The sequence below is a fragment of the Nicotiana tabacum genome, chromosome 14 (assembly GCF_000715075.1).
Source record: "Nicotiana tabacum cultivar K326 chromosome 14, ASM71507v2, whole genome shotgun sequence".
In the NCBI taxonomy this organism is placed as follows: domain Eukaryota; kingdom Viridiplantae; phylum Streptophyta; class Magnoliopsida; order Solanales; family Solanaceae; genus Nicotiana; species Nicotiana tabacum.
Window position 1 is genome coordinate 32140145 of NC_134093.1, and position 14693 is coordinate 32154837.

The 14693-nt window shown below is 37.5% G+C and overlaps 1 protein-coding gene across 1 annotated transcript; it reads right to left on the reverse strand.

The window, feature by feature from the left end:
- Positions 1-10164: 10164 nt before the first annotated feature.
- On the reverse strand, positions 10165-12837 carry LOC107827712 (putative F-box protein At5g55150). Its single transcript, XM_016654895.2, has 2 exons — positions 11729-12837; positions 10165-10172 (listed from the first exon to the last, which is right to left on the reverse strand). Exons 1-2 carry the CDS (start codon positions 12714-12716, stop codon positions 10165-10167), a joined length of 996 nt encoding a protein of 331 aa, XP_016510381.2. The 5' UTR covers positions 12717-12837.
- Positions 12838-14693: the final 1856 nt, after the last annotated feature.

Here is a 14693-nt window from a genome sequence, read left to right on the forward strand (position 1 = left end):
ATGTTATATAATTTAATAAATAAATACTCAAAATTTCATAATTTATCTATTAGAGTAATTACCCAACCTAAATTGGTAAAATTCCTAAAATTCACCCCGGGCCCACGTGCCCGGATTCTGGAAATATTTGGAGGAAATCGTCACCCATAACCTCAAGAACTCAAATATAAAATTTTCATCCCATTCCATAACCATTTTCATGGTTAAAATTGCATTTTTATCAAAACCTATATTTTTCATCTAAACCCTTGATTTCCATAATTTACATGTTATAATCTACCCATAATCTATGTATTTAACTCACAATAGGTAGAATTAACTTACATCTAAGTTGTTAAGTGAACACCCCTCTCAAGAAGCTCCAAAATCGCCCAAGAATGGAGAAAATGAGCTCAAAAATTGTTGAGCCCCGTTTTTAAGACATTCTCTCCGGCACAGTAAAATCCTTCTTCGCGAATGCGGTAAGTACCTAGCATTTACGAAGGCAAAATTCCCCAGGCCCTGTAAATGCCCTTCGTGAATGTGACAGGGGTCTCGCGAACGCAAAGGCTTACTTGGCCTACCCTTCGCGAACACGAAGGGTAAAATATACTGACCCCTCCCAGGCCCCGTCCTTCTATGCGAACACAAGAAGGACTTCGCGAACGCATAGGCCTGGGATCCCCAAGCTTCGCGAACATGTCCCCCTTCCCACGAACGCAAAGGGTAACTGCGCAGCTCCCCAAATTCATCATCGCGAATGCGAGAGTCCTTCTGGGTTCACAAAGAAGGAAACCAGAACTTGAAAATCTTGTTTTTGCAACATTGCTCCGGGCGGTCCGAAACTCACCCGAGCCACTCGGGACCCCGTCCAAATGCATCAACAAGTCTGTAAATATAATACGGACCTGATCGAACTCTCAAAACTCGTAAATCAACAATGAAACCAAGAATTTTACCCCAAAACCAAATTGAATCAAAATATGAACTTTAAGTTTCCAATTTCCTCTGAACGCGCCGAATAATACATAGACTACTCGGAATGGCACCAAATTTTGCGTGCAAGTCTTAAATCACCATACAGAACTATTCCCAGTCACCAAATTCCAAACGGACCTTAATTACGCCAAAACCTACTCCAAACCAAATTTAAATAACTTTAAAACCTTTAAAGAGCCAACTTTCACTATTAGGCGCCAAAATGCTCGCGGGTCATCCAAAACTAGATCCGAACATACGCCCAAGTCCAAAATCATCATAAGAACCTATTGGAATCGTAAAATTATACTTAGATTGCTGAATAAGTATGGATATCTACTCTGCATGTCCTCCTCGGTCTCCCAAGTTGCTCCTTCGAATGGTTGGCCCATTCACTGAACTTTTACCGTAAAAATCTTCTTGGACCTCAACTGGCGAACCTGCCTATCAACAATGGCAACTAATTCCTCTTCATAACCCAAGCTCTCATCTAGTTGAATTGTGCTGAAGTCTAACATATGTGATAGGTCGGCATGATACCTCCGGAGCATGGATACATGGAAAATCGGATGAACTCCCGATACACTAGGAGGCAAGGCAAGCTCATAAGAAACCTCCAAAACTCGCCTCATCACCTCAAATGGGCGTATAAACCTTGGGCTCAACTTGCCTTTCTTTCCGAATCTTATGATTGTCTTCATTGGCGAAACCTTCAAGAGAAATTACTCATCCACCATAAATGATAAATCGCACGCATTCTTATCCGCGTAACTCTTCTATCTGGACTGTGTTGTACGAAGTCACTCGTGAATCAACTTTACCATATTAAAGGCATCCTTGACAAAACCAGTACCATAAAACTTAGCCTCGTTGGGCTCAAACCATCCGATGGGCGAACGGCATCGCAGACCATATAAAGCCTCAATGGAGCCATCTCGATGCTGGATTGGTAACTGTTATTATAAGAAAACTCGGCCAAAGGCAAGAAACGTTCCCACATCTGAAGTCAATCACACATGCTCTGAGCATGTCCTCCAAGATCTAAACTGTCCGCTCCGACTGCCCGTCGGTTTGTAGGTGGAAAGCTATGCTGAGCTCTACACGGGTCCCCAACTCACTCTGTACTGCTCTCCAAAAATATGAAGTCAACTGAGGGCCTCTATATGATATAACAGAAATTGGCACACCATGCAACCGAACTATCTCCTGAATATAAATCTGGGCCAACCTCTCTGAAGTATACGTAGTCACAGCCGGAATAAAGTGTACTGACTTAGTCAACCTATCGACAATGACCCAAACTACATCAAAATTTTGTAAGGTCCGCGGCAGCCCAACTACAAAGTCCATAGTAATGCGCTCCCATTTCCACTCCGGTATAGTCATCTGCTGAAGTAGGCCACCTGGGCTCTAGTGCTCATACTTAACTTGCTGGTAGTTTAGGCACCTAACAACATACTCAAATATGTGTTTCTTTATCCGCCGCCACCAATAATGATGCCTCAGGTTGTGATACATCTTCGTAATACCTGGATGAATAGAATACCGAGAAATGTGTGCTTCTTCTAGGATCTTTTCCCTCATCCCACCCACATTAGAAACACTTAGGCGACCCTGGAGTCGCAGAGCACCATCTTCGCTGATAGTAACCTCCTTGGCACTACCCCGTTGTACCGTCTCTTGGAGAACCAACAAGTGTGGATCATCAAACGGTCGAGCCTTGATCCGCTCAAATAGTGAAGACTAGGCAACAACATATGCAAAAACTCGACTAGGCTCTGAAATATCCAGCCTTACAAGTTTGTTAGCCAAGGACTGAACGTCCAAAGCTAATGGCCTCTCCTCTGCTGAAATGAAGGCCAAAATACCCATACTTTCCGCCTTTCTGCTCAAGGCATCTGCAACTATGTTTGCTTTGCCCGGATGATAAAGGATAGTAATATCATAATCTTTTAGTAACTCAAGCCACCTGCACTGCCCCAAATTTAGATCCTTATGCTTGAACAAATGTTGTAAGATGTGATGATAAGTGTAAACCTCACAGGAAACTCCATAAAGATAATGTCTCCAAATATTTAGAGTGTGATCAATCGCAGCCAACTCCAAATCATGCACCAGATAATTCTTCTCGTGGGGCTTCAGCTGACGCGAAGCATATGCAATAAATTGCCCCTCCTGCATCAATACACAACCAAGGCCAACGCGTGAAGCGTCGCAATACACGGTATACATCCCCGAACCGGAAGGAAACACTAAAACTGGTGCTGAAGTCAATGCTGTCTTGAGCTTCTGAAAGCTCACTTCATAATCACCGGACCATCGGAATAGAACACCCTTCTAGGTCAATTTGGACAATGGCGCTGCAATAGATGAAAAGCCCTCCACAAATTGACGATAATAACCTGCTAACCCCAAAACACTCCTGATCTCAGTCGCCGAGGTAGGACGATGCCAATTCTGAACTACCTCGATCTTTTTGGGATTGACTTTAATACCCTCGCTTGATACAATATGCCAGAAGAATACTACATAGTCTAGCAAAAATTCACACTTGGAGAACTTAGCATTTAGCTTTTGTTCCTGCAAGGTCTGAAGCACCACTCTCAAATGCTGCTCGTGCTCCTCCATACTACGCCAGTAGATCAACATGCCATCAATGAAGACAATGACAAGTGAATCAATATATGGTCTGAACACCTAGTTCATCAAATCCATAAACACCGCCGGGGCATTAGGCAAATTGAAGGACATTACTAGAAACTCATAATGGCCATACCTATTCCGGAAAGCAGTCTTCGGAACATCCGAATCCCAAATCTTCAACTGATGGCAACTGATAGTGACCTCCTTGGCACCACCCTGTAGTATCGTCTCTCGGAATACCAACAAGTGTGGATCATGAAACTTTCAAGCCTTGATCCGCTCAAATAGCGAAGACTAGGCAACAACACATGCAAGAACTCAATTGGGCTCTGAAATATCCAGCCTTACAAGTCTGTTAGACAAGGATTGAACGTCCAAAGCTAATGGCCTCTCCTATGCTGAAATGAAGTCCAAATTACCCATACTCTCTGCCTTTCTGCTCAAGGCGTCTGCAACTACGTTTGCTTTTCCCGGATGATAAAGGATAGTAATATAATAATATTTTAGTAACTCAAGCCAACTAGCGAACCTGCGTATCAACAATGGCAACTAGTTCCTCATCATAACCCAAGCTCTCATCTAGTTGAATTGTGATGAAGTCTAACACATGTGATAGGTCGATATGATACCTCCGGAGCATGGATACATGGAAAACCGGATGAACTCCCGATAGACTAGGAGGCAAGACGAAATCCAAACACCCATTCCGAGACGAGTCCAACCATATAAAAATTATCCAATTCCGATATCAAAGGGACCTTCAAATCTTAAATTTTCGTTTTTGGAAGATTTTATACAAATTTAATTTTTCTTCCATAAATTCACGGATTCATGATATAAATGAGTATGAAATCATGTAATATAATCAATATAGGATAAGGAATACTTACCCCAATATTTTCCCGTAAAAATCGCCCAAAAATCGCCTTACTCGAGCACAAAATTGGAAAAGGGTTGAAAATGAGACGAATCCCATTTTCCAGAACTTAAGTTCTGTTTCTAGGATTTTTACCCTTCGCGAACGCGGTCAGTGCCTCGCGTTTGCGAAGCACAAATTTGTGTTGTCCCATTTTACACTTCGCGAACGCAAAGCTTGCCTAGCTTGGCCTTCGCGAACGCGAGATGCCCTTCGCGAACGCGAAGGCAATAATCCTGACCAGCCTCTTTCCCTTTGCGAACGCGAGGTTTCGGTCGCGAACACGAAGCTTTGAACCTTAAGCCTCCGCGAACGCGGTTACTCTGTCGCGAACGCGAAATACAAAACGTGCCAGCCCCAATTTGCTCTTCGCAAACGCGAGGTACTGACCGCGTTCGCGAAGAAGGAAACGAGAAGCAGGTTTCTGCAGTTTTCTCAAGTCCAAAAATGATCCGTTAACCACCCGAAACCAACCCGAGCCCTCGGGGCTCCAAACCAAATATGCACCTAAGTCCTAAAATATCATACGAACTTACTCGCGCGATTAAATCGCCAAAATAATATCAAGAACTACGAATCGGACACCAAATCAAAAGAAATTTTCAAGAAAACTTTAAAACTTATATTTTTACAATCGGACGTCCGAATCACGTCAAATCAACTCCGATTCTCACCAAATTTGGCAGACAAGTCATAAATATTATAGTGGACTTACACCGGACTCCAAAACCAAAATACAGACCCGAGATCAATAAATCCAACATCAGTAATTTCTTAAAAATTATTAAGCTTTCAAGCTTTTAATTTTTCATCAAAATTCCATATATCGAGCTAGGGACCTCGGAATTCAATTTCGGGCATACACCCAAGTCGCAAATTACGATACGGACCTACTGAAATTGTCAAAACACTGATCCGGATCCGTTTACTCAAAATATTGACTAAAGTCAACTCACTTAAGTTTTAAAAGCTATATTTCATATTTTAATCCATTTTTCTCATAAAAATTTTTCGAAAAATTGTACGGACTGCGCACGCAAGTCGATGAATGATAAATGGTACTTTTCGAGGTCTTAGAATACATAATTACTTGTTAAATTTAAAGATGACATTTTGGGTTATCACAAGAGGTGTATCACAATACCACAATCCCAACACAAAGCGGCCCTACCGCCTCACCCCAATATATGCGGGTGGAGGTGTATTACAATACCACAATTCCTACACAAAGTGGCCCTACGGCCTCACCCCAATATATGCGGGTGGAGATATATCACAATACCACAATTTCAACATAAAGCGGCCCTACCGCCTCATCCCAATATATGTGCGGGTGGAGGTGTATCATAATATCACAGGCTCTACCGCCTCACCCCAATATATACGGGTGGGGGTGTATCACAATACCACAATCCAATACCACAATCCCTACACAAAGTGGCCCTACGGCCTCACCCCAATATATGCGGGTAGAGGTGTATCACAATATCACAATCCCAACACAAAGCGGCCCTACCGCCTCACCCCAATATATGCGGGTGGAATGTATCACAATATCACAATCCCAACATAAAACGGCCCTACCGCCTCAATGTTATTTTCTCTTTATTTTTTATCTTTTCATCCATCTCTAAACCAAACTCCAAAGAATGGATGATATTTTTATGTTGAGATTTCTGGCCTTTGACCAAACTAATTTTACTGTAGTTTCTTTTTTCTCTAACTTTTCTCTTAAGTATTCCTTCATGTCAAAGTTCCAAAAAAAATTGTTCTTTTTTTCTCTCAGAAAATATAAATTATCTTTTATGTTTTTGGTTGTTAACTAATATTACAATGAATTTTTAAATGTTAGTGCTAATGATAATAACATCTAAAAAAGATAAAATTATGGTATATACATACAAAGTAAAAGACACAGAGTCTGAGAGCCTAAAATATCATTGAATATAGAAGGAATATCAACTAATATTATCGACTTTACTAACCATTAGTTCTTATTTATTCTTTATAGACTTTGCCCTTTTTGGTTTCTTTTTCATCATTATATCCAAACTCATTTCTCTCATTTGAATTGACAATTAGTAATTTTAATTGAATTTATCATTTAAAGCAGGAGATAGTATATTTTAATATTCTCGATCTTTCTTTAATTTAACACAAAGTTATTAAAACGAGTAAAACTTAGCTCGTTCAGTTCTTATTTTCATGACTGTTATTAGATCTCATAAATAAAAACTTGAAATTAATTTTTTTGGCTTTTCTTCTTTGGACATGAATTAAAGTAAGGATTTAGTTATCTTACGCAATTTAAATAAAAAAATGATTCATTTGACTTAAATATTAATTTTTTTAATTTCTAAATATTAGGAGTTCCTATTATAGCAAAACATATTAATTAAATATAAGGTTATGACTATTAAAAAAATAATTAAGTGATAATTATATTTAATGTATAACATGATGTACGTGCTAATCCGTCATTAATGGTTAAAAGGTCTATATTAAAAAATAAAAAGTTTATAGGTCACCTAAAATACTTTGTGCAAATGTGAAAAATTAAAATTAGCACTACTCACATGGACCATAAAAGAAATCTACAAAAAATTGGAATTTAGAAACATGCTTCGTGATTCTTGAGTGTTTAATTTTAGAAAAATAAAACGATGACAAAACTTTGAAGAAAAGCTTTCATTACAACTCGTAACATGTTAAAACTTAAAATCGTGAATAGTTACATGATTTAAACAATGAAAAAGTCTATAGAAGTAAAATCTTACTCAATTTTAAATTTCTAAATATTAGGAGTTTCTATATAGTTTAAATAAGGAAGGATTTAATAAATAAAATTTAGTTGATTCTAAATTTCTACATATTATGAAAATAATGAAAATACAATTACAATTTTGTCTAATGTGAAATTTATTTTTAAAGGGTAAAAAAGACGAACGACATTTCGCTAGGGCCTTTGTGCTTTTAATATAATACTAGTTTTTGTGTACGTGCGTTGCACGCGTGGCTCGCGCTAATCAATAAAAAATATACTACCTCCGTCTCAAATTATTTGTCGTACTTTCTAAGAATAGTTGTCTCAAATTATTTGTCATTTTAGAAGTTCAAGATAAAATAAATTATATTTTTTCTATTTTACCCTTAATAATTATTCTTGACGATGGAGATAACACATAAATAAAATAAATATTCCATGAAGAGAGTCTATGTTTTAAGACATATATAAACAAGGGTAAAATACTCCAAACCCCCTCCTAATTAATTTTTCTTAAGGGGTGGGTAAAAGAGAAACACAACAGATAATTTGACACAGAGAAAATATATAAGAAACACAAATTATTGAAAATAGCAGTTGACGCTAAAATAAGTGCAACAATTTCTTAAATGCTAAAAAAATTAATGTTATACCTTGACATATTAATTGCATCCAATATATGCTAAACTTACAAAGACAATAAAAGTATTTTAAAAAATAAAAGAATTCTCATAATATTCATTATGATTGAAGAGAGATATGGTGAGCGTTAATTGTCTAGATCACGAATAATAAAAAAAAAAAAATTCTCTAACGGCAATGTAAAATACATGGAGCTGTCATCTATTGTAACAAATGCAAAAGGAGAGAAAAATAAATGACAAATAAATAAATTATATTCTATTCGTTTTATCCTTATTGCATCAAGTTTGTATTATTTTAATTTGGCTCTTAATAGTCAATACTACATCATCTATTTTGTTTTATTTTTTTGATTGCTTTAACCACAAATTGCTCTTTTTTTAAAACCAACTTTATGTACTCTAAGAGGTTTTTCAACTTGATTTTTTTCTATTTAGAAAAGAATTGGCTGGCATTATTTTGTTAATTAGTTAATTCAAAAACTTAAATTTTTGTTTTCAATAAGGAAATAATTTATTTTTTATTGATTCAAATTCTTGATATTGGCTCATCATCTCAATAAGGATTATTTTGTTATTTTTATTTTTGGATATTGTATTTGCAGAATCATGAGTGTTAGCAAATACTACTTTTCTAGTCTCTTTCGCCCCTTCTCTGTTTATCTTCTATATTTTTAAAATATTATATGCCATTTGTTTTAATTATTGAGTGTAATTTAAATATATTATACATAAAAAATTTGCTAAATAGAAAAATATTGTTTAATTTGGAGAGAAAAGTAGTTCAAATATAATATGAACTTTTATAGTTCACATATAATAACATGAAAAGAATTATGATTATATTACATTATTCAAATAAAAAAATAATTTATGTAAGACAATAAAAGAAATATTAATCGGTTTTAAAGTCCAATATAAAGATTTAACAAAAAAATTAGGTGCAAGAATGTAAGACCCATTTTACCTAAGACCCGGAGTTTCGTGGTGCCGAAGTAGGTTTATGTGTTGGCGATTGTAGAGATTCTTCGCTGCGAGCTTGCGAACCGCGATTCGGATTTTTTGGGTTGAACACTGCGTTGGGGAGTTGAAGAAAATTTTTGAAAATGCAGGGCATTTCTGCGGTCCACTCTGCGATCGCAGAACGGATATGCGGATCGCAGATCTGCCGCAGATCAAAGTAGAAAACTGGGGCAAAATTTTGGACCATTATGCGGGCCGCATAACTCATCGTAGACCCAACATGAAATTTTTCGGAGGGGAGTTATGTGGCGCATTGTGCGACCACAGAATTGGTCTGCGGACCGCAGACTGATCGCAAAGTGGGGCAGAATTGCCCAGTTCCGGAGAGTCATTATGCGGCCCATTTTGCGGACCGCATAAGCATTATGAGGTCGCATATGCGACCGCAGATCTGTGACGGGGCTCCTATTTTTCTAATTTTTGAACCCGACCCCATTCTTATAAAACACCCTTGGGGATCATTTTAAAAGGGAAAAATATATATTCCTAGAGAGAGGGAGTGACATAGAGTGAGAGGGGAAGTTCCTAAGCTCATCATCCATCAATTCTTGCTCAAATTGAAGAATTTGCAAGGAGAATTCACTAGGTCTCCATCCTAGAGGTAAGGTTCTGCTTCATAGCCCTCAATTTCGTGATCTTAATTATAAATATGTAATAAGCCAAGCAATTTTTAGGTGTAGGAGTTGTTTATTTTACATTCATGTACCATCTAGGGTAGTGGGAAGATTATTGAGCTCTTTTGGGTGAACTTTGGGTAGTGAGGTGAAAGAATCCACCATAGGAGGATATTGAAACTTTAATGCACACCTAATGTTTGATAAAATGCTTAAGTGAGCTGGAACTATGAACTCCTTCCTAATTTGTGTTCAATTTTGCTATTTCTCTAAATAGATCAAAGTGGCTAGGATTTCCGGAATATTGTAGTAAATTAAAAAGGTCGAGGCGAGGTATGTTGGCTAAACTTCTCTCTTAGAATTGAATTTCCACGATGTTCTAGTAAGTCCCGAGTTGTCTATTACGAATTAACTTTTATGAATAAATTTGGTGTCGAAAGATGTATTTATATGAATATGTTCAAAATGTGTTCCTGAATATTATTATCATGTTATGTTATTCTTCGGGAGCGTGTTCAAAGTATGAGTATGTATTAAAATGTCGTGACCTTAAGTCAAGCCCAAATGAAGACGATCATATCAAATTGTGTAAGAAATCATATGTGGCTAAGACCCTAAATTGCTCAAATGTATGCTTAAAGTCTTGGATAGAAATATTTGTTGTTGACAATCCGTGTTTATGTTTGAAAGTGGAATAGTGAGCATGAATTATGAAGTACGGCCAATGTGCCGAGAATGATATTACGTTATGGCCAATGATGCCAATAAAATGAATGACATGTAAAAGAATATGAACTGAGTGGTAAATACTTTTGATAATAAATATCTTGGGAGTATCTTTTAGCCACCGAGGAAGGGTAGTTTAACGATCCGGCCGGTCGTTTTAAGTATTACAACCCCATTTCCCCATTTACTTCTCAATTAGTGTTTTACATTTGTTATATGACTTACCGGAGTAATTAGTTCGGGTCCGGTGAGGTCTTGGAATGAATTGAAACACTTAATTCCAAAGTTTAAAACTTAAGTTGAAAAGTTTGGCTGGATGTCGACCTATGTGTAAAGTTTTTATGATTTCAATAGCTCCGAATGGTGATTTTGGACTTAGGAGCGTGTCCGAAAAATTATTTAGAAACCCGTAGCTAAATTAGGCTTGAAATGGCTAAAATAGAAATTTAAGTTTGAAAGTTTGACCTGGGAGATTTGATAGGTTTCAGCATCAAATGTAGAAGTTGAAATTTTTTAGTTTCATTAAACTTGAATTGGGGTATGATTCGTATTTTTAGCGTTGTTTGATGTGATTTGAGGCTTCGACTAAGTTCATATGATATTTTAGGACTTGTTGGTGTATTTAGTTGAGGTCCCGGGGGCCTCGGGTGAGTTTCAAATGGTTAACGGATCAAATTTGAACTTAGAACAATTGAAACTTGGTGCTGCCTACCGATGCAATCGCACATGCGAAAAATTGGCTCGCAGGTGTGAGCTCGCAGAAGCGAGCCTGAAATTGCAGAAGCGTGCGGTCTGCAGAAGCGGACGAAATATCCCAGAAGCGACCACATGGTCGCAGATGCGGCCTGGGCTAGGAGTGCATTGGACCGCAGAAGCGAGAATGGCGCAGAAGCGGTTAAAAGTTCCGCAGAAGCGGAACCTCTGGGCAGTGTACAAAATAGAGGGTTCCGATATTTTTGTCATTTTGGATATTTTCAACACGACTTTGGGCAATATTTCAGAGAGAATTCACGGGAAATCTTGGGATCAGTTACTTGTGATCATTGTTAGTCAATAATATTGGATTATCATTGAGTATTTCGACTAGATTATGTGTTTTTGAGGATTTATGTAACACCCCGGAAAATTTCGAAGTACTTAAGTGTAAACCCGGGTAAAATTTGCAAAGAAAATAATGTTTTACGGTGCCAGACTAGGCTTACGTGTTTGAGGATTGTAGCTCACCGCGGCTCGGATCTTTTGGGTTGAACAATGCACCGGAAAGTAAAGGAAATTTTTTGGCAAAAAAGTGCGTTTATGCGGTCCATTATGCGACCGCATAATCACTCTGCGGGCTGCATAATAGCCGCAGAAGTGAGCAGGAGAGGGCCATTCTGGAAGCAGCTATGCGGTCGACTATGACACTCCGCATCTGGATCCCGTGGTAACTTTGCTACGAAATGACTTTTAGCAAAGATGGGCGTCAATGGAATCCTGTCACGATCATCCTCGACTCTCTTTATTACATAATATAGCGTAACTACAAATAATGATCCTAATGATTCTAGGATGTAACACTCCGCATCTGGATCCCGTGGTAACTTTGCTACGAAATGACTTTTAGCAAAGATGGGCGTCAATGGAATCCTGTCACGATCATCCTCGACTCTCTTTATTACATAATATAGCGTAACTACAAATAATGATCCTAATGATTCTAGGATGTAACACTCCGCATCTGGATCCCGTGGTAACTTTGCTACGAAATGACTTTTAGCAGGTCCAGAGCCAGCAACATCACAAACATAGACACAGCCGCTATAAGCAACCGTGTAAAAGAGGCCATCAAAATATACCACATCACTAACATGTTGGAAAGAGGTTCCATTCCTAATCCTGGTCCATAGTAAATCTCCTGGTCTCCAAAAACTGAGGAATCGGTTGGGTCCCTCAATGACCATGAGAACATAGTCAGATGTCTGAGAAGGATTAGCTAAGAGAACTGCTTTCCTGATAAAGGTCCATGGTTCATCAGTGTCGTTGAGTTCATAATAATCTTCAGTGGTATTTTGATGGGACAATTCGATCTGAACACCAGAGAAGGGATGTAACAGACTGATTTTACCCTCGTCTTTTCCAACTGTGATAAGCCATCCCATAGACTCCACACATCGTTTTCCACTGGCTCCCGGAATTCGCTTCTTCAAAATCATGCCATTATAGAGACTGAAGAATTTTCTACAGGTGTTATCATCCTCCTCCTCAGCTAACATCAGCCACGGAATCCTAGGCAAGTCACTGTTAAAATTGGCCTTAGTGGCCACATAGTGCCACGATTTGCAGACCATGCCGAAATTAAGGTAGTCTTCAATCAAATTTAAACGTCTAACTACTAGAACCAGAAGATCATGTTGAAGGTCCGACCAATCAGCCACATCTTGCAGTTCCGCCATACAACAACAACAACCCAGTGAGATCCCACAAGTGAGGTTTGGGGAGGGTAGTGTGTACGCAGACCTTACCCCTACTCCGGAGGAGTAGAGAGGCTGTTTCCGGTAGACCCTCGGCACAAGATTGCAGTTCCGCCATATTATCACAAATTCTGTAAACAGAGTTTGGCATGAATTTCACTTTTGGTGTAGTTACAGTTCTAAATTTCAAACACGACATCTAAGGCAAATAGATACTCCCTTCGTTTCAATTTATATGACACGTTTCACTTATTAATCCGTTTCAGAAAGAGTGACACATTTATATATTTGGAAATAATTTAACACTTTTTATTTTATCCAATTTATCCTTAATGAGAAGTTTTTATAGTCATCCAAATTGAGAGCCCCGCAAAAGCTTTACCTTCTAATAGACCATAAGTTTCAAAAATCTCTTTTATTTTTTTCTTAAACTTTGTGCTAAGTCAAACTAAATCACGTAAATTTAAACGGAGGGAGTAAATGAGAGAAATACACAATTAGAAAATACGAGTAATCGTCATTGTACATCAGTATATGACGCTAGTAAACAAACACCTATCAGTGGAAGCAAACAACTAAATGAATCATTAATTGAATCCATAAAGTAGGGTTTAATTAGCGACCTCGTTAACACAAAATTTTTCTATAACATTCAAATATGCACGAGACAGCATATGCAAGTAAAATTAGATTTTCAGAAATTAAATTTTCTCACCCTTTTTTCGAACAGCTTCGCCGGCGGCCACCAAATGGGACACTTCTCAGGCTGAAAATCTCAGCCTATAAATAATGAGAGGAGAAGAGGGAAATTAGAGGGAAAAAAAGGAGAAGAAGATGGACTTGGGTTTGTAGTTGAATTGTTTTTCAAATCCCTAAAAAAGAGTGAAAAAGAATTGGCGCTGGGTTGAGACTTGTGTTTGAGCGACCTATGACAAATAAAAATATTTATAGCGAAATTTGAAGGTTTCGCACAAATTAATTGAAAATTTTAGACCATAATCTAATAATTAAACTACTTATAGAAAATATTAGTCTAAAGTTGTCAGCAAACACTAGCTCAAATTGCTATAGGCCAAATATAATTAAAATAAAATAGAAAAGAACAGTAGCTCCAATTCTCCATTTTCCAATTCTGTAACACCTGAATCATATTTATAGCCCGTTTGGCCAAGCTCAAAAAATCAGCTTATTTTGAGAATTATTTTTTTCAAAAATACTTTTGGTGAGAAGCAGTTTGTATTTAGCTAATTAATTTAAAAAGTACTTCTAAGCATCAATTAGTGTTTTGCCAAACTTTTAAAAAGTGTTTCTAAGTTTATTTTTCTCAAAAGTGTTTCAGGGAAGAAACTACTTTTTTTCTGCTTCTCCTCAGAAACATTTTTTTTCTCCTAAAAACTTGGCCAAACACTTCAAATTTGAAAAAAAAAACATTTTTTTTGAAAATAAATGTGCTTTTTAATTTGAAAAAACTTGGCTAAACGGGCTATTAATACATAGAAAGGATTACAAAGATAGACAAAATATAAACACCGGCATAAAAAAGGATTATTTGTGCACTTTCCGCCTTTTAAGTTGGCTAAACCCCAGGGCAATAACGTAGGGTTTTAGAGAGGAGAATCATAATTTTCATGCAGAGAGAAAAATGAGGAGATCACCAGCGGTACTAACTACTTAGTGTAAAGAGTAGAACATTTCTCATAGCAAATCAAAACTTACATGGTTATGCATTTCTTCCTAGGGTACTACTCAGTAATCGTTCATCTGAATATAATGTGTTTAATGCTAAAAATCTTAAAAATTAAACTCATAGGATTTAAATTTTGGATCCGCCTCTGTCTTTGATATTGGTTCTAATGACAACGTTGAAAAGGTTGAGGAAATAGATATGGAGGACGACGACGTGAGTGAGTATTCAAGACATATTTATATACTCTGTTTATGGTATGCATAATGCACCTG